Source organism: Echiichthys vipera, assembly GCF_963691815.1.
Source record: "Echiichthys vipera genome assembly, chromosome: 11".
NCBI classification, from domain to species: Eukaryota; Metazoa; Chordata; class Actinopteri; order Perciformes; family Trachinidae; genus Echiichthys; species Echiichthys vipera.
The window spans coordinates 14160693-14187331 of record NC_139836.1 but is presented as its reverse complement, the minus strand read 5'-3'; the positions used below and the strand labels follow the sequence as shown (position 1 = coordinate 14187331).

The following is a 26639-nucleotide window of genomic DNA, read 5'->3' as shown; positions in this document are numbered from 1 at the left end:
CGCCCTCCAGCGTCGGAAGTTCTGCGAGAGCAGGATGGATAGATACAGTAGATAGTCAACAAAGAAAAATAAAGGCTAATGGATTTTTATATTATATTATAATATCATTTAAAATATATATTTTATAAATGTATGATTTATATTTAATATTAAATGTGATAGTTATTAGCCTAGTAAATGAATCAATAATAATATTCCAATAACATAAGTTTGCACAATGAGTTCTTTTATATTTGTTATACAACTTAGACTACTTTAATTTATAATACTAAGATAAAATATGGTTAGGTAGATTAGGGACTCCAGTACAGCTGTCACTAATAGATAGATAGATAACCTAATCACCCTTGTACAGGTGATTAGGAAAGTCTGAAAATGATATTAGTATGACAGAAAATAGAGATGCTATTATTACAGCATCCTTTCCCTTCCTTTTAGCTTTGACCTAATACAATCTACAATTATGTTCTATGTCGTCACTGCTAAATGTTCTACTGCTGAGTTTGAGTGTGGTATGGGTTGCATTAACAAAAACAAAGTCAGAAATCACAAGCAGGCTGTAGCGCTGTGAAAGAGTCTCTGATTTCCCTTTAAAACGCACATGACCTCGTTTAGACTAGAAGTGAAATGACATGTTGCTAATGCAGCCATCACTGCACAAATCCTACAAGATTAATTTCACCTAATCCATAATAATCTATTTATATTTTCACCACATAGTATTACTATTTCTTTGAAGAAATTGGAACAGTTATTTTATCAGGCGTTACATTTATGACATGCAAAATATTCACAAAAAATGAGTTGATCGAATGTTTACCACCAAAGAAAAACATTTCCTCCACTGTTGTTTCGCTATTCCCAATTTTAAATGCATACAGGCAAAACACAAACTCTCTGACACCACACCACAGCCAGTGGCTCCAGCATTGTCTGGTTGCCTGGCAACTGCCGGCGTGGCGTGGTTGCTAGGGCCGTGTGGGAGGGGGGGAGGTGATGCTGCTCTGATTTCCAGCTGAATTGAGGCAGTCAGTAGGGAGAAGCCCCCCTCTTCCAGTCGACACACAGGACTCTATTGAACAATAGAGCTGTGCCAGTGGGCCTGAGGCTAGTCAGACAAGCCCTTGTTCAGGGTCACACTGTGTTCATCCCACAGTCCTCCATGACTAATTAACTTACAGCGAAGAGTGCCGTTAGGACATCTGATGATGCATCCATCACTTGCACAGCCCTGGAATTTACATTAATGTGAGGTGCATTTCTGGCAGCCTGCCATGTTGGTGCATTCAAGAGACATGCAGAAGAAAAGAGAAAGTGTGGTGGTGCCGCCACACGTAGTGCTGAGCACAGCTTGTGGAGTCAGAACAGCTTTGAACTGGTGGTCTTAGTGGGAAATATTTGCCAGCTGTAACATGGTTATGTGAAAACTGAGAAGCCAGCCACATGGAGAGGTAGCTATTCTAAAGAATGGACTATTAGGAGCTAGAATTTCAATCTTGTGGCCTTCACAGCAGGTGGCAATGTTGATCAAAATTGTAGTTACTAATGTAAAGTGATGGCATTCTTGTGTTGTGGATGAGAGTTTAAAGGGCAAAAAGCATGTCACCTTATCTGCAGTGATAAAATGCTGAAGCTAAGTTGCGGACTAGACTAAAAAACATGGCCACAGTAATAACAAGAACAGGTTTTTATTAATAGTTTGTAATACCATATATAATGCAATTGCATATCTTTGGCGAAAATAAATCTTATAAACATTTTATCAACAGAGGTTAGCATACAAAAACCAAAAGGTATGTCGGTCCAATAGACATGGCAGACAACTGACACAAACTGATACTGGGCTGGCAGCTTTGTCAAATGCAACAAAATACCCATAGGAACTAATTTTGAGAATCACTTAATTGATATTTCATAACAGATGTTGAGCAATGAAGCAAGTGGGTTTTGCGTTGGTCAAGTCGGACCTAAAATGTTTAGGTAGCTCATCCACAGATCTTACTCAGTGTTACTCTGAGACTGACATAATGTTTCTTTTGCAAGTGCTACAGAAATAAGGATGGGGCTTTGTCTCTCCATAATTTCTATGCAGTTGTCACTATACTTAAATGTAGGTCTGAAACTACACAGCAGCAGCCTGGGGACCAAGCGGGTCTGATCCAGTTTCGCTTATATTCTGAACGTTTCAACATCCCATAACAATACCCGGGAGCATGAGTTATGAGTGGCAGTCATTTTTTAAACATTCTAATCTGTGATGATGTCGAGAGCTAATCTTCAATGTGAGACTACTTATTCATAATATCTAAACATATACATGAGGCAAATGTAAAAAAATGATTCTACAGTACATGGGGAATTTCTCCATCTTAAATTGAATCCCCAGCTGTAAATGAATTTTGGCAACAGAAGGTTTCAGGATCAATGTTAACAAACTATCCAGACTTACAAAAAGCAAAACATCAAGAAAACCTGGCAGTCATGGTTAAATTGAAAAAAGAAAAAAAACACCCGCTCTATAAAGACAAAAGACATTGGCAAAATACTTAATCACTATAACATAGTGAAAGGGAAAAAGGTGTATTGCTATAAAACAAAACAAGGAGAAAAACAAAATACAGTTCAGAGGGAGAAAAATAAATGTGCCTAGTCACTCGTTTCAAATGACCAGTGTTTGCTAGAGTATGCATTCAATAATCCCATAAATTAATGTCATAAATAAGGTAATGATTAATGAACAATAATTTGTTCTTTTTTTTCACAGCTAAAACAAGACCAGTGTATGCAAGTATTACTTCTGAGAACTGCAGTTTACTCTGCTAAGAGCAGTTCTCACTCTAAAGTGACAAAAAAAAAAAACTGGTTAAGTCACTGTACTGACCAGAGTCCTCTCCCATATTTCCTGTTCGGATGATTCAGAGAACTAGGGCAAATAGGGGAATATAGTGACCATGGCCCTTTGCACTTTTACATCAGTGGCACAATAAAATGTTTGGCACTGACCATACATGCTACAGCTAAGAGTCACTGTGATAATGTGATCTATTACTGTGGGAAGAAATACTATAATTTTCAGTTTGTTTCCCTTGTGAGCTTCCATGCTACCTTGTATTGTACGCTGCGAGTATGCAGCCTGTTTAAAAGCTCAAATGAGAACTGTGTCACAACTTCCCCTCAGTGAACTGCACGCAATCAACTGACAGTAAACACTCCATTTCACAGCTTGAGAAGAGAGCGTGCACTTCCTTATTTTGTTCTAAGATGAAGAGCAAGGACGACACACTAGTGGCCAGCCAGAACTGAGGGCACAACTTAAGAGCAGCACAGGTCTTCAACATCTCGCCTGCGAGCGACTGCATGTACAAACTCCAGTTCTCTCTGGCCATAGCTATACTGCCCCTGTCTTGTTCTTTACACTTGAATATGCATTCTACCATAAACTGTATATAAAGATGGACAACTCATTCCACTTCCTCCCACTGTACAATAGAGAAGCCAAAATATCCAGGCTACAGGCGTGGCCCTCTTGTTATTTTGCAACCACATTGCTGTGTCAGTACTGGAGTATGGTCTGGCTATACCGGCTACACCGGCTTATCATTATGGGATAGAAGGAAAAAATGCTCTGGGTTGTTGGTATTTCTTAAAACTAATTACAATAGTCATGGCAAAGGTTCTCATGCAAACTAGATAGAGGAGATAGCAGGAGAGGTCTTATCCCAGCACCTAGTAAACCAGACTAGCGCAGAAGTGATCAGGTGGTATCCAAGTTCCGCCCATACACCTGCCCGACCAATCGTGATGTTGCATCGAATAACTCACATGAACACTTGAACACCCATAAGTGTGATCAGAACTGAAACATGTACTTAAGATTATTTTTTTTAGCATGGCCCGCTAATATGGAGGAGGCGGGGTTTATGGCCTACACTGCAGCCAGCAACCAAGGGGCAATAGTGATGTTTTGGCTTCCCTTTTTGGGAGCTGTCAAGCCATCCATGTTTATATACAGTCTATGCTCTGCACCTTTCATTTATTTGAAACAGGATAGACACACCCTCCCTCAAGTTGTGAATTAACTTCTCCACATGATCAGCCAACAGAAAATTAGCTGCATAATTTGGAATTTTCTAAAGAACTGTTTAAAAAAAAACCAAAAAAAACCCAAGAACACACAGAAGTAAAATCAAACTGCAAACAAATAATCGAGCGAGAAGCTGTGGTCATTTTTCTTGTCTGCTCCTGTTTCTAACTTTTAACCAGCTCTGCATTCAAAAGGACCAGAAGCGAGCAGAGTGCCGAGCAGCCCTACAATACAGCTGTAGCAAGGAGATCCATTGTCACACCAATCACATTCATTGGAGCAGTATGACTACTTTGTCAGTAGAGGGAAAGTGTTTGAACATTTCAGAACTCTTTTCTCAGGTTTGGGCTGAAGTCGACATGCAATATGATACACACACACAAATAAAATAAAAAGCTATGGTGGATAACCTATAAACACACAGTGAACATCTGGCAACACATGGCAGAAAAAAAAAGATAAAACAGCTTTCGTTGTGATGAGCACTGTGATGGCCGCACAAAACTGAGAGAAGTAGTATAGCTAACTTTGCAACTAAATTTGGCAGTGGCAGAGTAATACTATTTCCATATCTTGCTAATCCTGAAATAGAGCCAGAGCTCATGTGTTATATGTTTATCGCATAACAAGGTCATAGTACTACCCCATTCATTTACTTAATTGTAAAGTTTAACTAGCATACTCAACTCTGGAAAATGCCACCATGAAATAAAATAAAAAAAGTTCAGGTTGTGGATTAATTATTGCATCTCTCTTACAAGAGGATTCATGGAGCAAGAATTCCTTTCAAAACAGTGGCATCTTTTTTTTTTTCTTTAGCACAAAAGGGAGAAACTGATAACAACAGGAGGTTAGGTTTTGTCTGTTACAAACATGCACTCATTCGCTTCATAAATAGATTCACTTGGAAGAGGATACAGGTTTGAGGAGGAAGCATGCAACGCTTGAGTTATAAAACCTTCAGCTTTTCCCGCTTTGTCTTTCAGAGGAAAAAATCTTGAATCACAATCTTCTAATCCAACAGAAGCAGGCAGGTCATTTTGGATAGGTTTCTTGATGGTTCTCCATAGCCCAAACACCCACCCCCAGCAGTCACCCCCGAGTTACAAAAGTCTCTATATGGCTTTGTTCTCCTGTGTGAACGATACTATTGCCATTTGTTTTGTTGGACCGGGATATTCCCAAACAAAAAAAGGCTCAAAATGGCCAATGAACGATCAGATAAGGAGAAGGAGGCACACTGGGACACATGATCAGGGGTCAGAGGTTAGGGTTCACAGGGTCCGGAGTCTGATGGGGTGGCAAAAATAATCTTCATTTCCTGTTAAGTTTTGTGCTCTTGACAGTGCGTTTGGGGCCCTCCGTGCTGCTGCGTATACCAGCAAGGTGCAGCAAGGAGCCGGCGGCTTCCTTAAGCTCCTCATCCAGCTCTGGCTTGACCTCACGTCGTGCCCTCTTACCGGCGGGCCACTTGATGGCAGGCGGATGTCGAGAAGTCTGGTGGACGCCCCTCTCATCCCAGAGGTCGGAGTCCTCGTCGCTGTGGAAGCCCTCGCTGCCCGCGCGGTGGGACTGCCTGCGATCGCAGCCTCCTTCATCCAGGGAAGAAAGAGATGAGGAGGAGGAACGGGAGGAGCAGCGCTGCAGGGCTACGCTGCTGTAGTTGTGGTCCTGCTTTGGATCACTGCTCACCAGGACAGAGTCAGGTCGGGAGAGGTCCAGTGGGCCGTCAGAATCACCTGAAGAGAGCAGAAGATGGAAAGAGTGATAAGTATACATTCACATGCAAAAAGGATATTTTACAGATTTTTTACGACATGAAAAATGCTCTAAATAATGCATGTCGTGTAAAACCAATTTTACAGACTCTAGGGCTTCGTTGACATTACAAGCAAATGTGGCCTTAATCAGTTTTTTTTTGCTCTCATGTGACACAAATCTGATTATATCAGATTAACACAAAAATAAAAATTTTTCCCAATCAGATCTTGGCCACCTTTAAACATGGCCCCAAATCTGATGCATATCTGATCACTGGCCATGCAACCACAGTGAGAACGGTCAGATCAGAAATCATGTGTGTTTTTCGACATCATGCTTCACTGTGCAGGGTTCAACATAGCTCTACTGCGCTGTGATTGGCTAATACTTGTTGCCTCAATTCGTCCTTGTGATTGGATGCTATGCGGATATAACTGACATCTTTGTTCTGCTCATTTTAGCTAAGCTAGCTTGCCAACTATCTTGCGAATTCCACCATGCTTTAATGTAACGCTAGTTAAAGAAAAGGAGCCAAACATCAGGCTGTTGGCCAGCGGATGCGCCGTTCCCCTTCGCTGGGGAGACTGGATGGTTGGCAGCTCCTGAGAGCGGAAATGGGTGTTCAGTTAATGGCTGTTTCCACAGCCGCCACATGCCTGTGTGACGTTTTTTGTCGTTGTTCCAACGCGCATGCCTGTGAAGTTATTGGTTGCACATGAGGAGTTTCAGGGCAAAGATCCGTTAACACAATAGACGCATTGATGTCAGATATAGGTCAATGTGAACAGTCTATGCCGAAAGATCAGATCAGAATTGAGCATTAATCCCTGTAATGTAAACGAAGCCTTCGTGTCTAGCTTCAGTTGACTGACTGATACTAAGGAAATTCCAATGTAAATTTACATTTAACCAACCTTTTTATTTAGTTTTTTAAGATTTTTTTCTGAAGAAGAAAAGACCACATTGAAGCACATAATGTAGCTTTAGCTCACTTTGTTTACAAGTATAAAGCAGAACTGAGACTTTTCTCAGCCCAAGAGGGAAAACCTAATTTAAAAATATCTTGTTTCATGCATGTTAAAGCAGACCATTGGGGAAACTACAGATATTGGCAAAACCCAATCACAGTAAAATGATCTCTACAGGGCTTCTGAGGTCATTTAATTGAATTAGAGACAGGCTAAATAAAATATGATCTAATGTTAGCATTATATTCTCCAAAAAAAGAAAACATTTTAGAATCAATAATATGCTAAAATGTATAATTTAACATTTTGGGAAATATGCTCATTCGCTTATTGCTGTTAATTAGTGGGTGCTAGACAGTAGATGGATTTTGTCACATCTGGACAGAGCAAGGCGAGCTGTTTCCCCCTATTTCCAGCCTTTGTGCTAAGCCAGGTATTTTAAACTGATCCAGTAAAGATCCAGTAAGTCAGATTGAGACACCTGCTAACCTAAGCTAAGCTAAGCTAACCGGATGCTGGCTCTAGGATTTTCCAAATGGCAAACGTTTCTGTGAATACATATTCAAAAGGATGTCTGCAGGAAAAAATGTATGCAATCAGGTACAAGTAATGTTGTTGAAACCTTTCTAGAGCAAGAACCAACATTTTGCTTGTAAGAACAGGTGACGCACACAACACAAATTAAAGCACACAAAACAAAAGAAGCAATGACAGGGCGATATGTCAGCGGTGGGAGACAAAGAGTTGGAAGAATAGGTGAAAGTATGGCTGCTTGTGGATTCTCTTACATGGGTCAACGTGGTGCCCGGGGGCAGAGTTTAAGAGCATCATGGCAGTGGCAGCATCAATGTCAGACTCTGGAAGAGGAGAGAACATGCACGATGGTCAGTCCTAAGGTGTGAAAGCATGGCAGCATGGCATCTCTGCTGAGAGTGGGAGGACTGGGTCTTAATCATTATAAACTGGCAACACAGTGACCCAATGAATGCTTACTGAATGGATTGGATGTGCAGAAAGTTCAACGAAACAAACCAAGAGGATGAACTGAGGGCACTGATATTGCATCCGATCTTTTCAGACCTGACAAAGTGTCTGAAAGCCTCATAGCTCACTTCTGGGGCTCTAAATTATTAATGATTACAGTGAGTCTGAGTGCTCAACACTCAGCACCAGCAGAACCTCCGCCTGTCGTCAAGGTTACAAATCTAAGAGGCAGAGGGGGGAAAGAGGAGGCTGATACATCGGCTGGGAGCTCTCAACAATATGGTCTACATGAGGCATCAATGACTCAAAAGCAACAAATAAAACCAAGAGTTGAGGATACAAGCACAGTGATGTTGAATGTTCTGGGGCTGAAATGTGAACAGGCAACATATTCAAAATACTGCACAAACACAAGCTAAAAAGAAAGAAACTGCACCGATTGGAATTTATATACGTCTACTTTTAATGCACATATCCAAACTTTTAAACTGAGATATGTTTGCTTCTGCCTCACCTTTGAATGCGCAGCCTTGTAGAAACAGATGGCGAGGGGGTGAGGAAGCACTGCAGAAGGTAAACAAAAATCACAAAGGGTCAGATTTTGGGTTTGTAAAGGAGATGTGAAGAATTGTCATATGTGACTCTTCAAAACTTTCAGTTTTTCAAAAGAAACAATTGTCAAATAAATTGAAATACAGACCAAAAGAAAAGAAAAACCTGTTATGATATGCTTAGCTAACAATGCCAATTCAAATAAATAAAGAAATATGGTAATACTGATTTGGCTGAGCTTATGTACCAATTCTGGTTAGATTAGCTAAACACAATTTCCTGCAACATACAATACAATATAAACTAAATCCTCCACACCATCCAGAGAGGGACTGATGAAAAGTGTACCTGGGTGGGGAGGCGGGTGGTGTGCAGAAGGCATGTGCGGTAGGGAAGTGCTGCTTCTTAAGGGCTTGGATCAGGTTGGGGCGGTACTCTGGGTCAACACACCAGAGAGAACCTTTTCCATTGGCCTGTAGGAAAGAGTAGGGACAGTTAAACCTCGAACCCAGGTTGAGTACAGAACTTGCCAAACTCAACAAACTGTGAAAAGAATTTGGATTAACAGTAAATAGACGTTCTTATGTAGAAAAGGAAAAGTCCTGATACCTGACCAACATATTGGTCCTTTGGTTATATTTAAACAAAAGGCACCCTGTGAGAGGTTTCTTGGAAACAAACAAGAGTTTAGATTCTTTAGAAAGTTTTTGTGTTTTGTGTGTATCCTTGAAGCCCTACATTGTTCAATGCTTTTCTTTCCTCATAATGCACTTACAAAGCAGAATATATTATTGTATATCATGCATTGTATATATTCACATTCAGTTCATTCAAATATTGAAATATTATTTTTTTCACCTATTTTTAATCAATCAAAATCATGCACATAATTATTTATCAATGGGCTGACACACAAAATTCCAGAAAATGCTGAGCTGACGACATTTTTGAGCACTGCATACAGTAGACTGCATTAAAAGCAGCAAAGTGACTAATTTTGCACGAATGTTAAAGCAACAGCTCTTAGATGAGCACTACATGATAAACAGCAGTGGATGATAGCAAATGCATAACAAAGAATTCCTTAACAGCCTCAACAAAAGGAGGAAATAACTGCTCCACAGCATTGTGAGGAATGAATTTGTCTGTTGGTGATGTGTGCGGGAGTGTGTTAACTGTCACTTTATCTGATGGCGGCGTATTGCCCAGTCTGGGAGGAGAATCGAGTGAGGGAGGGAGTGAGGGAGGAGAATAACCTTGACTCAGATTACCAACCAGCCCTGATGCAGGAAGAAGGAAATGTCTCCATGGCAACGGAAACCACCAGCCAGTGTCATGTGAAACTGGTGCTAGTCTCTCAGCAGACGAAGGGCTCACACTGTGCACCTGCATGCTGAGCGGCCTGCACCGCACAATGTTGCTACTTGCTGCGCAATCCGTCATCCCCTCCCACGGTGGGAAAATATGAGGTCTTAGCCAGGCACAGCCTTCGCACCACGGGCTCTACCAGTCAAAGTCTGAACTCATACTGAAGCTCAATATGGCTGCCTTCGTGTCGCGCCATGAATCAGTACAGCAACAAATTAGGTTGTGTCTGACACAGGTCTGACTGTACTTGGCAACGCAGGTCAAAGTCGGCCGCTGTGGTGAGGACTTTTAGCCTCCATATGGGCCTGCTCTAACCACTGAGCAACCGGGCGCCCCGTATCATATTCATTTTCAGGTTCATATTTGTATTGTAGTTTTCTACTAGAAGATATTTATATAATTGAATGTTCAAAAAACATTTTCTCATACTGTCTGTCTGAATATACCTGTATTCACCCTCTGTCTGAAACGCTCTGTTTGAGCACCTGTCTCTTTAAGCCCCCCCCGAAAAAGCGTAAAAAGCACTCTGCTCTCGGTGTCTCTGCAACATCATTGCAGCCAGGAATGACTTTGACTGTACTTTGTGAATAAAGGCTGTGTGCATTTCTCTGTGGATTGATACTGTCACAGTATTTATATATCACCTTGGCCTGCTTTATAACAAAAAAAGACATGGAAATCTCACTTTTTACAATATGGGACCTTTATCAGAATCAGAATTTAGCAACTTTTAAATTAATTAAACTTAGGGTTGTTTACTTGTGTCAGTCAAAGGTGATTAAACCCAGTCTTGATGAAGCAGATTAACTGACTATGGGTGTTAGCGTTAACTTGTGTCATGTGTTGCTTATCTAGTCCCGAACATTTAATGGTATACACAAATACAGAAGATAAGATCTAAAACCATGTTTTCGGGGGGTTTTCAAATAAGAACTACATCTAGCTAATTTCTGTACCTTTTCTGTCCCTCACCATGTTTATAACACTAACTGTTGGAGCGCTAAAAGGAAATCCCAACCATTAGGAATTAAATAAACAATTTCACAACTAACTCATTTCACTCATTTAGCTCACAAGAAAGTCTGTGCGGGATGTGTTTGTACTTTGTTACAGGCATGTGCATATGAGAAGGTCAACTTCTCTTTTTTTTTCTTTGTATGCAGGAACACAAACACAAATGAGCATGAGTCACATGTGACTCTGCCAGGACCAGGCTGACAAACATTCTTCCTACAAACTCATCTCTGCACTGCAGGTTACTTTTGCTTCCTTCTCGCAGTGTGACATTGCGGTTTCCAACTGTGGGATGCTTTTCTCCCTGTTTAGTGTTTCGGGAGATAAAGTCCTATCTTAGTGTGCTGTGTTTGCGTTTACTCAGAAGGAGTATCTGTGACCTTGACTGTATTCCAGCCATATTGCAGAGGTCTGCGGCTGTGTTACAGTGCAGGACACTGTCACATGAGCCACATTGCAACTTCACACTGCAACGCAGTTTTGAGAAGCATAATCTAATCACTGTAGTTTTCTACATTTAAATCTATATGAAGTGCATGAAAGCTAGGAGACTGTTGAATAACCTACCTTTCCCAAACTCCTCTCAACCTTGCGGAAGCATTTGTTCAGGGACAAGTTGTGACGAACTGAGTTCTTCCAGCCAGTGGGAGCATTGGAGAAATAAGGGAAGTGCTCGAGAATCCAGCCATAGATTTCTTTAACAGGCAAAGATTTGCTGGGAGACTGCTCAATGGCCATGTAGATGAGGAGAGAAAATGAGAAAGGGGGCTTAGACTTCAACGAGTCCCGCTCCCTGCCTCTGCTGTGTGACGAAGATGAGGAGGAGGATGATGGGCCCTGGTTGGGTCCGTAGTCTCCCTCTATGTCAAAGAGGGGACTGCCGCTTGGCTGAGCTTCCGGACCTCCCAGAGTGAAGTTCTGAAGCAGGTTCTCGTGCAGCCAGTTGAGGTTGGTGAGCTCCTCATCCTCACTACCTCCAGTACGATCCACGCTGGTCGCCAGCGGACTGGACGCACACTCCGCCTCTGGCAGTGTTCCCACACCACAAACACCTTTGAGCCCTGTCCGCTCCTCTTGCATACCCGGAATTTCCGTTTTCTTATCTGGTGACATCCCAATGATTGGACCCATTAAATCAAGGAGGTCTGGAGAGAGGAGACAAGAGGTTGTTAGTGTTAAACAGCATGTAGCCAAAATCATAGTTTTTGATGGTGAACCGATTTCAAAACAAAGTTGGGAGTATGACATGACTTGATGCGACATCATGGAATGATGTGCTCTTCCAAGCGTTGACCTTGTTTTCCTAAGTCTTCCCTGGGGGCACACCCCCTGTGGCTGTGCCTGTCTCTCTCTATTGCACTTCCTCGTCCTCTCATTGCCACTCTCCTCCATGCCTGGTGAGGACAGAGAGGCTCTCAGCTCTCCCTCCTCTTGACTCCAGCCGAGGACCTTGGAGGAGGTCCTCTCAAGCAACTGAACCAACTTAAGGCTCCACTCCTCGACGCCCACCTCATTTCAGACAAGACTCAGCTGCTCGTTATGTGTAAATGAGCATGAAACTATCCAACAACTGCAGGAATGAGTGGAAGGCCTCCATCTTACAGATTGGATGGCTCTTATAGACTGATCTGCATTCAGCCAGGATCAAGTCTCAATTTGTCACATGACAAATTAAGTAGTGTAAAGAGGCTACAGGCCTTGGACTTGTCAGTCATTTAACAGCACTAGGAAATTCCATATTGCCAGAAGCCATCATTTACCAATTCCACCCAGCACCCTTATGTAGAAGACAACTGTATTTTTTTACATGGGCTCAAAGGATGATTGTTGGAATGTCATCAGCAACAATCCTATCAATGTGTTTAGTTGATCCCAATATTAAATAGAAATAAATAAAGTTCAGACTGATTTGAAAAAAATATGCCCAATACAGATCAATAACTATGTAAAACCATAAAATACAAACAAGGGTCTTGCACACTGGTTGGTGGAGCCAAGAGCACAAAGAGATCACTCTTTGGCTCAGCTCACAATAAGCTTAATGTCCTGGATGTCACCATGACAACCATGCCACCCCTTCAATTAAGAGCGGAGATCCCACAAAAAAAAATACACAGATACAATAAGAAAATAATAATAAGCAATGCTAGCTCTGCCACAGACAACCACCGAGCAGCTGCCCTGTTACGAAATGCTCCTGTTGCACCCATTCAGTGAACACCAGATGCCCCGGTCAGGGGTGGTCTAGCGTGTTCTGGATGCGGACCGAGATGGGAGTAGAGTTGGAAGTTTGGAGAGCAGTACAGAGCAGGTTAGGCACGCAGAGAGTGGTGGTGGATAGGCATATCTTTTCATTTCTGTGATAAGATAAGAATTGGGTCAAACTCGAGAGTGTTTGCACAGTGGGTGAGACAGGAGGAGTGTACACGCACAAGTCAGTTTGTCAAAAACAGTCAGCGAAGACATGAGGAGGAAGGAGGCATTAGTGCATTTTCAAAATGACCACTCAACTCTCAGTGAGGGGATAAACATACAGCAGACTCATCCTATTTTGGTTACAGTGACAGGCGGTGGTTCACTCATTCTTTAAAGTGTTTTCTTTTATTATCTTTTACTCGTTTCTGTCAGAATAGTTCATCCTGTCTGCTCTATAGATGGCACTGACAGCTACATTTAGTCCTGCATTCTGCCAGTCAATCCTCCATTGTCTGTTTTTCATTTGTCACCTAGAACCACTGAAATTTCCTTTTGAGTTGCATGTACTACAAAAATGAACTATGTCAAAGAGCTTTCCAGGCAGAGTGAACATAGGAAGGGACATAACAATAGGGACATACTTTCATGGAAGCACAGAGCGAGACAGAAAGAATAAAATGAGAGACTGAGGGGGAAATAGAGAGTGAGCCAGCTGAGAATCGGTGGTAGTGAGGTAGGCTATGCAAGTTATCCTCAGTCTACAATGAATCACAGCTCTCGGCAAACTAGAGCAATCAGATATGTCAGGCAGCGAAAGAACTGCCCATTTGTGTTAAAAGAAAATCTCTGCTCAAGAGACCAAAACACAGAAAGATATGTCTTCACATGACAGGTTCCTGCTCTGAATTAATTTACAAATAGAAAGGGGGGACTGTGCAGACAGACAAGCCTGCCGTTTTGGAGAAAAATATAGTTTATCTTTCCTAAAATAATTTCAGAATTAGGCTACCCATGTGCACAGGCCAAATATCCAATGCCTTTGAAAATGAAATGTTTTTAGGCACAATTTAGTGTTGTATATAGTGTTTATATATTTGTGTTGATGCAAGTTGTTGATGTTTATGTTTTCCGATATGAAAACACTTTTTTACAGAACATATAATGCACAAAGTGATGCTAAGGGTGATTTAAAAATAGTGCCATTTATTTTATTTTTATTTAGGCTATTCTTTATTAAAATGCTCAACAATTGACTAATACTGAACATACAGTTCCCCATGTAAACACCATACCCCGGGTAAAATCGGGGTTCTCAAACCCCGGTTAACAGACCTAGAGAACTCCTTCAGTTCTCTGATTATTCGCGCATGTAAACAGAGTTCTCAGGTTATTATTGGGTTTCTCGTATGTGCATGCTCCCCACTCCGCGGCGGTGGCTTTTGACCCAGAAATAGAATAAACCAGGAAGCAATGGAGCTGAAAATGTGAAACAAAATAACAACAATATTTGAGGAGGGAATGTCAAAGTCCAGATCTAAACCTAATAGAGAAATCCTTGGCAAGTAAGGGCTAAGAAACTCTACAGTTACTGAACTCTGGAAGAGACTGCAAGAAGAATGGACCAAGATCAACCCAGAGCAGTGTGAGAAACTAGTGATGTCCTGTGGACGCAGACGCGCTGAAGTCATTCAAAGCAAGGGCCTCTACACTTCCTTTTCATTTTTTAGAATAAAATAACTCCAAGAATAGATTGTTTAAGTTTTTGTTGAAGTGCCTTAGTTATTTCTCTATCTCAAAGTGAGAAATACAGACTAGTTGCAGTTTGATTTAAGGTGGCCCGTATGATTCACAACATCAACTTATGCACAAGTAACATGAAAGAAAACACAACACTCCATCTTAAAAATTCTGGGCGCAGTAAAAGTGTTTGTTGACAGACAGGCTTGCACCCCGCTTGCAGTACAGTGTGTGTATGCGTTTGTGTGTAAATGGGTGGGGGGGAAGAGAGAGAGAGAGAGAGAGAGAGAGAGAGAGAGAGAGAGAGAGAGAGAGAGAGACAGAGAGAGAGAGAGAGAGAGAGAGAGAGAGAGAGAGAGAGAGAGAGAGAGAGAGAGAGAGAGAGAGAGAGAGAGAGAAGCAGCAAAGGACCACAGGTAAGAATCCAACCCGACCCCAAGCCCATGCAAAGATGTGCGTGCACGGATCATTTTCTGCCCTGCGTTCTACTACACCACCGGATAAAAGTGTCTACTGTTACTGTACTTCGCCGTGTTGTTGTGGCGTCTCTGTACTACCACACGTCACATCCCACTGAGAGCTACATCCAATCAGCAGCTTGGCTCCTCTCAGGGCTTTGAGCGGCCGTTTTTTGGCCCTGCTCTACCACAGGACCACAAACGGCCGCTCGAGCGACCCACATGCAATTTAGGGGTGTTTTGGCGCGATAGATCCGCCTCATTCTGAGTATGCGACCATAATGGAAACATACCTAGCCACACTGGATATTCTATCAAATTCTGGACGATAAAACATAACAGTATTTTAGAACAAATCAAGTATTAATAATTTGTTATATAATTTCCAGTGTATATCTAATTTAACACGTTTTTGACTAAAATACTGAAAACAACTTCACACCTGTGAAAGGTTATTCCATGTTACTTAGTTTCGACATTTCTTTTGTTAGAACAGCCAAAAGCAGCACAACAAAGCTTTTTTTTTTCCTTTAGCAATAAAGTGACTCAAGGAACTAGGTCAGCCCTGAATCCAGACTGTGTTGCTCAATACATGCTGATGACAAACATTAGGGTTACAGTAAAACAAGCCAACACAGGTATGGCGAAAAAGGCCTTGACTGCATCGGGTTTGATGAGAAGGTGTGGTCAGAGCCTTTTCTGGAACAGCAAACTGTAAACATTGCACATGGTTGTCCTTTCTTTTTCAACAGTGCCATGCCTGGAAACAGTTTTGTGACAGGAAGATGACAAGAAGTCACAGCCTGGGTAAAGTGTCAGACCACTTATTAACCTTAAAATACTCACCTCAGACCATCTTCACAGCCATCACCTTTCAGCTTGGCCCTTGGGTGCCAGACAGTGTGTATCTTCTTTTGAGTATGTCCTCCAGAAGTCATTTGAATATCAACACAGGCAAAGTGGACCAATAAGAAAGCTGCCTTGCATCCAGCAAAACACAGGAAGTATTTTACCATGACTGCAGCTGGTCAATTACCACTGCTGTCGCAATGATCGCAGTTATCATTGCCCTTATGAAAAGGCATCAAAGAGAGGCAACTGCGAATGCAATGGATAATGGGACACTAGTTTGGAGAGGGGAAAGGGAGCTAATAAGCCAAACTGGCCTGTTGACTGTAGCAGAACCCTTGAAAATACACCAAGCTGCAATGGTGCTGACCTGGTGGCTCATCTGCAAGTTAAAATACCCCTGTGCACCGCCAGCCTCATCATATTGATGTGCAAACAGGCATGCACTAACAGCAGGTGCCAAGCCCCCCCCCAAACTGCTCTTTTATCCTGTTAAGCACTTAGCCTATTCAAAAACACACAAAGACATATGGAGATAGTTTTAAGTGGCAAATCAAGCCATTGATGTGTCAAATATTTAAGGGGGAATGTAAAGGAGATGATAGCAGCTTCGAAATGAAGAGGTACGAGTTTGAGATGTTTTCTGGGAGCAAATCGCACAAGCAGGAGGACTCAGTTGCCACGGCAGCCAATGTTTTAAGGGAAGCAATTGTGCTCATGTCTGTGCATGAAGAGAGAGCTAATGTGGGGAGATCAATACAGGCGGAAAATGCTGAGGCCAGCAGTCTGCTGCCGTTCTCCACAAACCTGTCTGACAAAGAGCAATGGGAAAGGCCTGAGCCAACCTGGATGTCATGGCATGACTGACTAGCCTTAGTGCCATTAAGGCATACTTTACAATATCCATTCCATGAACCAAAAGGCGGTGTTGTTCAGTACAAAATTACATAAAACGTTTTTATGTCAAAAACATATTTCAACATAAACTGTAGTGATTTTGTGTAACTACCGTGAGTTCATGCACAGATCACACCACACCCTCCTCACAAGTAATAAACCAGTTGTCACAAACCAGTTACACCTCCGTCATAGATACACAAAGGTGTGTCGCAAAGCCCCATGGCAAGGGCTGTTATTTGAAACCCTAACTGATATTTAGGTGACTACCCAGTCTGGCTGGAGCTTTAAAAGTGTGAATGAGACAAAGGGGGGACTGAGTTAGATTGGGAGAGCCAGGGAGAGAGAGCGAGAGGCTACTCTAGAGCGCCAAGTGGCAACTCTTTTTCTGTATGGGGGGGTCAAATTATGTCATAACAAATAAAGCACATCCATTAATGTGAAGGCTAATCAGGCTACTGTTAAAGCACATCTAAATGATACATTTTTAAATCAAACTCCTCAATGGATTAAAACGATCTACTCAGTGCCCGAGGTGAAAGCAAATGAAAAAGCTTATACAAAGCATTACAATTGGCCCCACACTCGGCTCGTACAAAGGAGCAGTTGTTTTTGCTCTAGTCATGTTTCAGAAGTGCTCAGTATTCACCTCACAGTTTCAAACAGAGGACCAGGAGGGAAGGAAACACCTCCTGCCTGTTGAGGAAGTTCATTTTCAGAAAACAAATTCAGACTTCACACAGAGACAGGGAGGCCCGCTCTACACCAAAACAGTGGACTCGAGTAGCAAGAGGCAGAGAGGTAGCGTTCATTGAAGCAGCAGTGTATTTACTCTGGCAATCTATTAATTCAATCAGCATGTAGCTTATAGACTGCTGACAAACATTCAAAGCGAACCTAATGTATTGACTGATGCAATTTAACAGTGAGGGAAAACAAGCAAACAAAACAGCTAATTTTTGTGATGTTCATCAGAGAAATTAACTTCACACAGTGATTTTAAACTCAAACACACAAGACCGCTCTTTGACTATCAACAGAGGTGAGGCCTTCAAAAGTGCACGACGGCCCCCGGCCAACACTGTAACCTTATCTCTTGGGTCATGTGGCTCTAAGTTCAGTGTACAAACACTCACCACCAATCAACATGAACAGCAACCCTGAAATACATTTGAATACCAAAAGCAGCACTCATTGCCAGTCCATTTGCTTTTAGGGTTGCAATCATTCTAATTAATTTTTAAAAACTTTGAAAAAATGTTTGAAGAGTGAATGTGCCTTTAACAATGTTCAATCCCTTTCAGGAATGTGCTCTGTGTGAGAGTACTTTACATGTAAACACTTGTATTTGCAAATACATTTTTGTGTACAAGAAACATAGAAATCATAGAAGTAAGGACCTGCAGGAAAGCCAAGGGACAAAAGCTTTTAATCCTGAATCATAGCAAACTGGAATCATTCATAGGTATCCTCGTCAAATACAGCAGGAGCACAGGGCTCCAACAAAGACCCTATTTGTCTTTCACTCACTACTGTTGATTCAACATCAACAGAAGTTGATTTAAAATCTTTCTTAATAAATGCTAATGCAATATCTGAGTTTCAGTGCTGAGATGGTATTTATTTTTTAAGCATCTGGGAACTTTTATCAATATACTTTTAAAACATTTTTGAACTACAGTTACAGTGGTGAGGCTTGGTTGGAAACTTGGACAAAGTCTTATTTTCAAATAGCACTGACTTAATGTAGGGCCCTATGGATGCCCTGTGTTATAGCTTTTAAAATTCTCAACTCTCTGATTCCATCCATGCTTCTGTTATCACAGAAACTATAAGGCCCTACCTTGTGCTGTGTGCCGCTGGCTGGCACACTTCCTGGGGGCCTGACTTTGTGTACCATGGACTTTTGGTTTCGAAAGAGGTATTGAGTATCAGGTTTTTTTCTAGTTAGAGCTGCAACAACTAGTCGATTCATCGATTAATTGTCAGCTATTAAATTAATCGCCAACTATTTTGATAATCGATTTATAGTATTAATATATAATCACTTTTTTAAAAGAAAAAGTCATAATTGTCTGATTCCAGGTTATTAATATTTTCTGGTTTCTTTCCTCGTCTATAACAATAAACTAAATATATTTTGTGTTGTAGGCAAAACATTTGAGGGTGTCATTTTGTGCTTGGGAAACACTGATCAACTTTCTTTCACCAATTTCTGAGATTCATAGACCAAAATACTAACTGATGAATGAAGGAAATAATAATAATAATAATTAATAATAATAATTAGTTGCAGTCCTAGTGCTGGTTTTGCATCTAAGTTTAAAATCACGACAACCTTAGGGCGCACTCACACTGTCCTTCCGCACTGGGCCAAACAGGTTTTGCGGGTAAAGCCTAGTGCGTTTGACCAGTGTGAGTGCAACCGCTCCGCACCTAGCTGTGGCCAGCTGGCCATCCACAGCCCGTTTGAGAAAGGTGGGCTTTTGTAGAGTGCGTTTGCACATGTACAAGCACGAGCGTGCGCACGTGTACGAGCACGGGTACGGGCACGACGCCTACGGCGGCTCTCACGTCATTTATGTGCGCCCGTTCGGACACAGAAAAAAAAAAGACGGACCATGCGCGGACATTTAACAACAACAACAATGGCGGCGAAAGGTTCACGTTGGTGTGATGCTGGTGTTTACTGCAGATTTGGTTGGATGAAGACGCACAAAAACTCCAAGGTCTATAGAAAGATTTGTAAACAAAGTGACGCATCGCGATGACGTCATCAATGCGTTTGGCGTGTTGACGTATGGACAGGCAAGAAGCATTTGCGCGAGGCCCAGGCAGTGTGAGTACAAACAGGCTGGCCAAAGGGGGGGGAGGGAGGGAGGGACAAGTACCCTAAAGCCCGGGGCGCGGTGCGGAAGGACAGTGTGAGTGCGCCCTTAGTTCCAATATGCAGTGCTACAAACAGTTTAACATTACCCAGCCATAACTTTGACCAGGCATACAACACTCCACAGAGCCTAGTGCAAATTAGTTTCAATAATCCTAGAACATCATTCAACATCAACACATTTCTATTTGAACTGCTATAAAAAATGCCTAAGTGTTTTTGGTGTCACACAAGTGCATGGCCTCTTACATAGTCTGCTACAAAAGTAAACCTTTTCAACAAAGAGCTTTGTGCTTATTCATGAACTGAACTGTTTGATGGGCAGAGCCCATTATAAACTCTATAACACTGTATGATGCATCATTTTTTTGTTTACATTTCCCTTTGGCCAAACACCCAACCAGCCCTTTACCAGTCATGTTTTAATGATGATACTGTATCAAAACTGAACAGTGAAAAGTTTAAATTCTGTGGCACCTTCGTTGGCCCTGAACATTTTAGTAAATTGACAATATAATAACTATTCAGCTTTTCACACAAGCTGGTCAGCATGTGGTGTTGTTGTTGTCATACTGCCATCAATTAAATAAATCCTGTTAATTCAGCCAGGGGTGACAAGATAAAAACCCATTGTGCCACACGACACAGCCTTGCTTCCCTTTCCCTTTCTCTCAATCAAGGAAATGGTCACATCAGTGTTCTGGCCTGTTTCTTGAGTCCATGCCGTAAGAAATGAGACAAGTTAGGGGGGTTAGAGTTAGAGAGGGGCAGGGACGAGAGGGGGGCGAGGAAGAGAGGGGGTGGGGTTGCACTATAGAGTCAGTGTATAACCACTGTGACGAATCAAGAGATGTAAAACAATAATTGGAGTAGACGGAGGGGCGCCACAACAGGAATACACACATTGCCCATATAGTATGCAACTTCTGGACACACACACAGAGGAAGGGAAATGGAGGAAAAGCTGAAGTAGAAACTCAAAACAATTACATTCAAACTGTATTTTTGGATGTGCAGAACCAGGCCTCAAACTGCTCTGCCTTTTGTTGATGTCATGACATTACCTACAATACATTGACCCCAGTTTGTAAAATATAGTGACAGCTGGGGGCAGTGGGAATAAAAATAGATGCAATTTAGCTGTACAGTGACCTCGAAATGATGTGAAACATCAAACAAAAACAGACAAGTTGATCTCACCAGGATAGGAAAACAAAAGAAGGGAGTCATCACATACCTCTACAGGCATTTACATTTACATCTCACATTCAGAGCTACCGCCTATGTTTGATTAGCAGAATGTCACAGACCCAAGACTACAAACTCCTGGGGATATCCCTCCTTCAAAAACACACAGGGGCTGGGAGCAGGTGATGAAACACATGTGCAGCTTTAATTATTCAAGCCAACCACCACAACACTGCATGAAGCAGTAAACTCCACAAACCAGATAGACAACATCAGCATTTAGAGATAACTGACTGGTGACTGATAGTTACGTGGTTGTTCAATCTAGTAACATAGATACTCATAACAGGAGGTAGAAGGAGCTCATCATATTTTATTATAAAAACAACAGCCTATGAAGACTATCGTTGGCTAATATTTAAAAAAAAACTGTTCATTTTAAATAATTTTTCACTTTGAATGTGTAAAAACACTGCAATGGGCACACAACAACGTAATTATGAGAATACAGTTACTTAAAATTAACAAAGACTGTCAACTTCCTTATTCTGACAATCATCTAATTATTCAACGTCTTCCATTACAACGACTAAATGCAGTCAGTAAATTCAAAGGCACAAATGACTTGGTAATTACAGGTTGTCCTGAGAACAGTTATAAAGCTTTGAGCTTTTCCATGAAAACCAGGTTTAAACTGTGTTAAGCAATCCCAAACATTTCTGTCACATGGTCAGCTTTCGAAATGAATTTAAAACCACAGTCACCTACAGAGAACATGGAGGTGGATTTTGGAGGACACAACCTTTTTATTTACTCTGGGTCAGAGTACACAATACTGTGATAAGACTGATTATATGGCAACGCCACCATTTTGAAGTGCAGATTCTTTACCACTCTTGCTTAGACATGGAGCACAAGTTACTATCCAGTACTATGCAATTTGCTTATTAAAACGTTTTAAAATTATATTCAGTATGTTGTGATGACTGAACCAGACAACAGAGCTCCATTGGATCTAAAAATGTAGGCTACACTAGACATTCAATTGATAAAAATATTGCGCTGCTGCTGTGGTGGTCTCTTTTTCACATTGCTTCATTGTTATCATACATCCTCTGAGGAATATCTTCCTGTTCTGATCATAACAGCACAATGGAGAGACTTCTCAGAAAAGCGACACCAATGTGTTTACAGAGTTGTAAAAAATTAACAATGGCGTTCATGAGAGTTCATGGGAGAGGAGCTTGAGATTTGATACCGCTGTGTCTACTACTCTATTGGAAGAGTCCAAATGTGTGACATCAGGACATTACTTGATGAAGACTTTAATGTTTTTAATGAATTGAACAAGCAGGTCAATACCCCAGGTATTACCGCCAAGATTACGGTATGCGACAAAAAATATGACTCACATAATCAATAGTCACATCAACTAGGGGTTTATTTCAGTTTCAAGCGATCATCAGAAAAATCTTCTGATTCAGTTTAAAGCTACAGTTTCAAACATTTTGCACTAGGAGCAGAACCATAAGAAAAAATTATGATATTCACAAAGCTTTGACTGTCTCCGAGTTCACTTCTATTTCCCCTCTTACTGAGGAAAAAGAGAACCTCGAACCATGGAGTATTCCTCCCATCTACGGTAACTACAATGTCTTAGAGGCCTGCTAGCAATTCAAACGACCTTATGATGGGGCACAACTACAGATGATTAAAAAATACTGACAATACTTTAAATCTCTGAAGTTATTAAAGCTATTTTACATCAGCAATAACCACATCCCTGGGTTACGACAAGTCTTATTTATAGTAATGAATGTAAGTAAAGTTAGCAGACCCTCATCTATTCTGGGAGGCAAAAGTCCTTACCCTTCGGAGGCGTCTGTACATACAAACATACAGGAGTGGATACATGCTAGAACTACAAACAACAGCAAAGACAGCAGATGGTTTGACCCACAACATGACCATGAAGATTCTGGCAATAAAATAATGGCAGATTGACAACATCTGTTTCTTTTTTGTCTTTTTCTGTCCCTTAAGCTCCTGTTGCCTTTGTCTTTTATAGATCACTAGGGCTTTACAACTGTCAAACAAGAAGAAAGGAACGTCAGTCTACATTAATGTCATAACCTCACAAAAGGGAAATACATTTGTCCATCACTTTTTTCAAAATACACAGACAAACCTCAGAGCACACAATGAATTTTAGATGAGGTTTGTCCAGTCCAGTAAATAATAAACCCTGACAGGCAGCAGGTAGAGAAACTTCAAGGCGAAGACAACACCAGACACGTGGAATAACATGAAGTATGGACCTATTCTGCAACAACATATAAAGTATATCCAACCGGGATTAAACAGATAATTTTTCCTACGCTGACATTGTTTGTAGCTCACTCTGTATCTGGGACAATCTTGGGATAATCCATTACATCATGTGCTCTGCTAGCCAGTGTAGCCTCCAAACCTCTGGTGCCGTTGTTCTACACTATTACATATTCAACTATTTATAGATATGAGGGGAATATATGAGTCTTAAATTAAAACAAACAATAAATGAATTTAATACCGCTGTGTAACTTAAAAGTACAGATGGGTACAGATGTTAAAACGATTGACTGGTGGTGTAGTATTTTGTATTAACTTAAACTGTTTCAAATTATATTGTGCTTGATAAATATACTGTAGACTATTACAGGATGGACAGTAGCTCAAGGATGGTACATAAATAAACCATTTAATTAAGGAAATGATGGAGTAGTAACTTGATCGTTTGATGAGTGATTGGCAAATGTTTTTTGGGGGGGATTGTGATGTTTTCTGTTAAAGGGTTGCATGCTGTTTAATGAAAAACGATAAATTGAATACACTTTGATAAGAATTATTTTGTAATTAAAGATGTTAAGGTATCAAAATTGGGTATTTTGCTTACTCTCGCTTTTTTTAAACTTGTTTTGTGCCTTGTATTTTAAGTTTTGTTGGTTATTCTTTTGTCCGTTGTTCGAAATTAAAATATAGTGAAATGAAAAAAAAAAACTTTATAACCTCCGCGATAACTAAATACATTTAAACATAGAGCTGAAGCCAGTGGAAAAACGTGAAGTGAAAGTGCTGTTAGCAGAAGAAAACTAGTCTGTTCTGTAGCTAATGCTAAGTAGACGGTGTCATTACTCACCACGGACCCAACACTACACACACAAGCAACCACAACCAGTAACACAATGAGGGGCACAAAGTTACACGTCATTGCGTGGACTGTATTGCACAACGCTTCTCGACACACGGGACTCGATACAAAGAAACTTATCTCCGGTTAGTTACATTTTGTTCCGCTACAATTGGAGTAGGTTTGGGTTTTAACGTTACGTTAGCTCAGTCAGCACAACCGTGAGGCAAAAGTAGTGTTAGCAGTAGCTCGGTGGGTCAGTGAAGGTAAACCTACTAGTAGCGTTAGCATAACATGTTTAACCATGTAGAATATTATTCTATTTTAATATCGTATATCAAACGATAACCATTCGTTGGTGCTGTAAATATGAGCCCGGGGAGCTGAGAGAAGTAACGTTAACATTAGCTAGCTGGCCACATGCTGTCGCTTGTTCTGCCATGCTGGCTGCTCTAAGCAAAGTCACTTGACCACATTTACTTTTCGCTTGTTCGAAACACAACCCGTATCCACCCAAACACTATACAATAATTTACACAAAAAAATGAAAGGACCAAGTACTTACAATCATGCACGGCGTGCCTCGGTCCGGTATGTTTAAAGACACGTCTGTGCGCAGTTTATTCAGATGTCTGTCTCATACAATGTCAGAGATCAGATCAGCAGCTGCTTCCTCCATACACGCAGCGCGCAGATCACACAGCGCACGGCAACGCTACCAAACCCCTTGCCGTCGTCAAGGCAACAGGCCCCACTTCAGCCAATCAAAACCCCTCCCCTCCTATCTCCCCTGGCAACTGCCGCAGCGCCGGAGCTCCGCGAACGCGCACGCCATCCTATTTAACATCGTGCAATGTGCTTTCACTTTTATCGCCAGCTGCTTGTAACGTAACATACAGGAGGGGAACTGTGTTTGTAGTGTTTTATCACGTTTAATGAATGATAGGATACATAGTGAAGCAGTGGTGGGATTAATAATGCATGGATAAAGTGTGTTGAGTGATCAAGCAGGACGGGTCCCACACAAACACTCCCGCGTTATTTAGGCTACACAAACACCTCGGGGCGGAGAGAAAGGATGTGTCACCACACCCAGCCTCATGACGATAGTGGACCCTCAACAGGGCCCCTCCCAGAGTAAACGACTATACAAGGAGCTAACGTGACACACAACAGACACATGCTGGGTAATGCCTGAGCTTAGACAAAGCAGGGAAGAGAAATTGGGATAAAAACACAATAGCACAATTAGCCTATATGTAGTCTTTTTTTGGAGATAAAACTCTTGTGAAAAATCTAAATTTCACATGTGGTTTAAATAACTACGGCTGTGCTACAGAAAAAACAGTAGGTTGGTTTAATGTCTTTTCCAGGCTATCTGTTGAGAGCGGCCTTACTGGCCAACTGACTTCACACCAAACTGTAACTTTCACATAATGATGATACCATACTCATCTCAGCCACTCCATTTCATAAGCGTACATGAGTAGCTCTCTGTGGACTGATCTAATAGCCTCTCCGTTTGCTTTTTATGTGTCTAAACCCCAATACCGGCCGCGCAGCAGTGCTGTAAATACTGGTGCCGATGCACAGCCTTGTTTTTCCACTTCTTCCAACTAGACAAACAAGCTTTGCAGTGGCGCAATGGGGATTTTGTGTCAGAGGGAATACCTGAGTGATACTCTGAAAAGAATTTGTGTTGATCTGTGGCATGGTTGCCTACATATCATTAACAGGCTGCTCCAGCGGTTTCCTTGTTTATCTTGATTTTATTCAAGTAGCCTGCATAAACAGGGCGAATAGGAACACATATATAAGTTATGCTTAAAGAATGGTATTAAATGTTGTAATATTCATTCGTCCAACAAAGAAGCATGTGAAATGACGATAGATACCATCCATTCATTCATCCGTTCATTCATGTTTTTGAGCGTTTGCTCAGGTTGCTGTGGCATGATTTTTTTGCACATTGAGCTATTCTTAGGGCCAGCTGCATAGACTCTGCCCCATTTTCCTTCTAGTATCACTCCTAGGGATGATGAAGTTGCAAAGCCAGCAAATGATAGCAGATGAGAGCAAGATGCATTAATCACACAGGGAAACAGTTGATTGAGGATGCCTTGAAAAGACAGAGCCATTAGTCTGTGTGCCTGCAATGGTGCTAATCTGATTGTAAAAGCTGTTAGGCTAAAACAACATGCCCCACTGACCACCATCAGAGATGTTCATAATGCACTGGAGCATTTCCTGGACCATATACTGTAGGCCTAACATGTTGTCTGCCCAGGGCGCTGATGAGGGTCTTTAGGAATGATCCTTTTTGTGGCATGAAAGAATAACAAAAACTCTTTGTTAGAGCTGTGTTAACTTAACAATGGGGGATAATAATTACAGTAAACAGCTCACTTTGTATCAAAGGGAGTGAGGTGACAAATAGTGGTATTACAGACTACAAGAGGAGTTCATGTAAGGCAGTAAAAGTGGTATTGATGAAGGGATGAACAATGAGGAAGCTAGCCTGTGATGG

At 41.4% G+C, this 26639-nt stretch overlaps 1 protein-coding gene across 1 annotated transcript; it reads right to left on the bottom strand.

Moving 5' to 3' along the window:
* Positions 1-1680: 1680 nt before the first annotated feature.
* On the bottom strand, positions 1681-24797 carry foxn2a (forkhead box N2a). The gene is made up of 6 exons (XM_083922730.1): positions 24678-24797; positions 11299-11876; positions 8698-8822; positions 8312-8361; positions 7602-7670; positions 1681-5823 (listed from the first exon to the last, which is right to left on the bottom strand). The coding sequence occupies exons 2-6, from the start codon at positions 11860-11862 to the stop codon at positions 5399-5401; spliced, it is 1233 nt and encodes a 410-aa protein (XP_083778856.1). The 5' UTR covers positions 11863-11876; positions 24678-24797; the 3' UTR covers positions 1681-5398.
* Positions 24798-26639: the final 1842 nt, after the last annotated feature.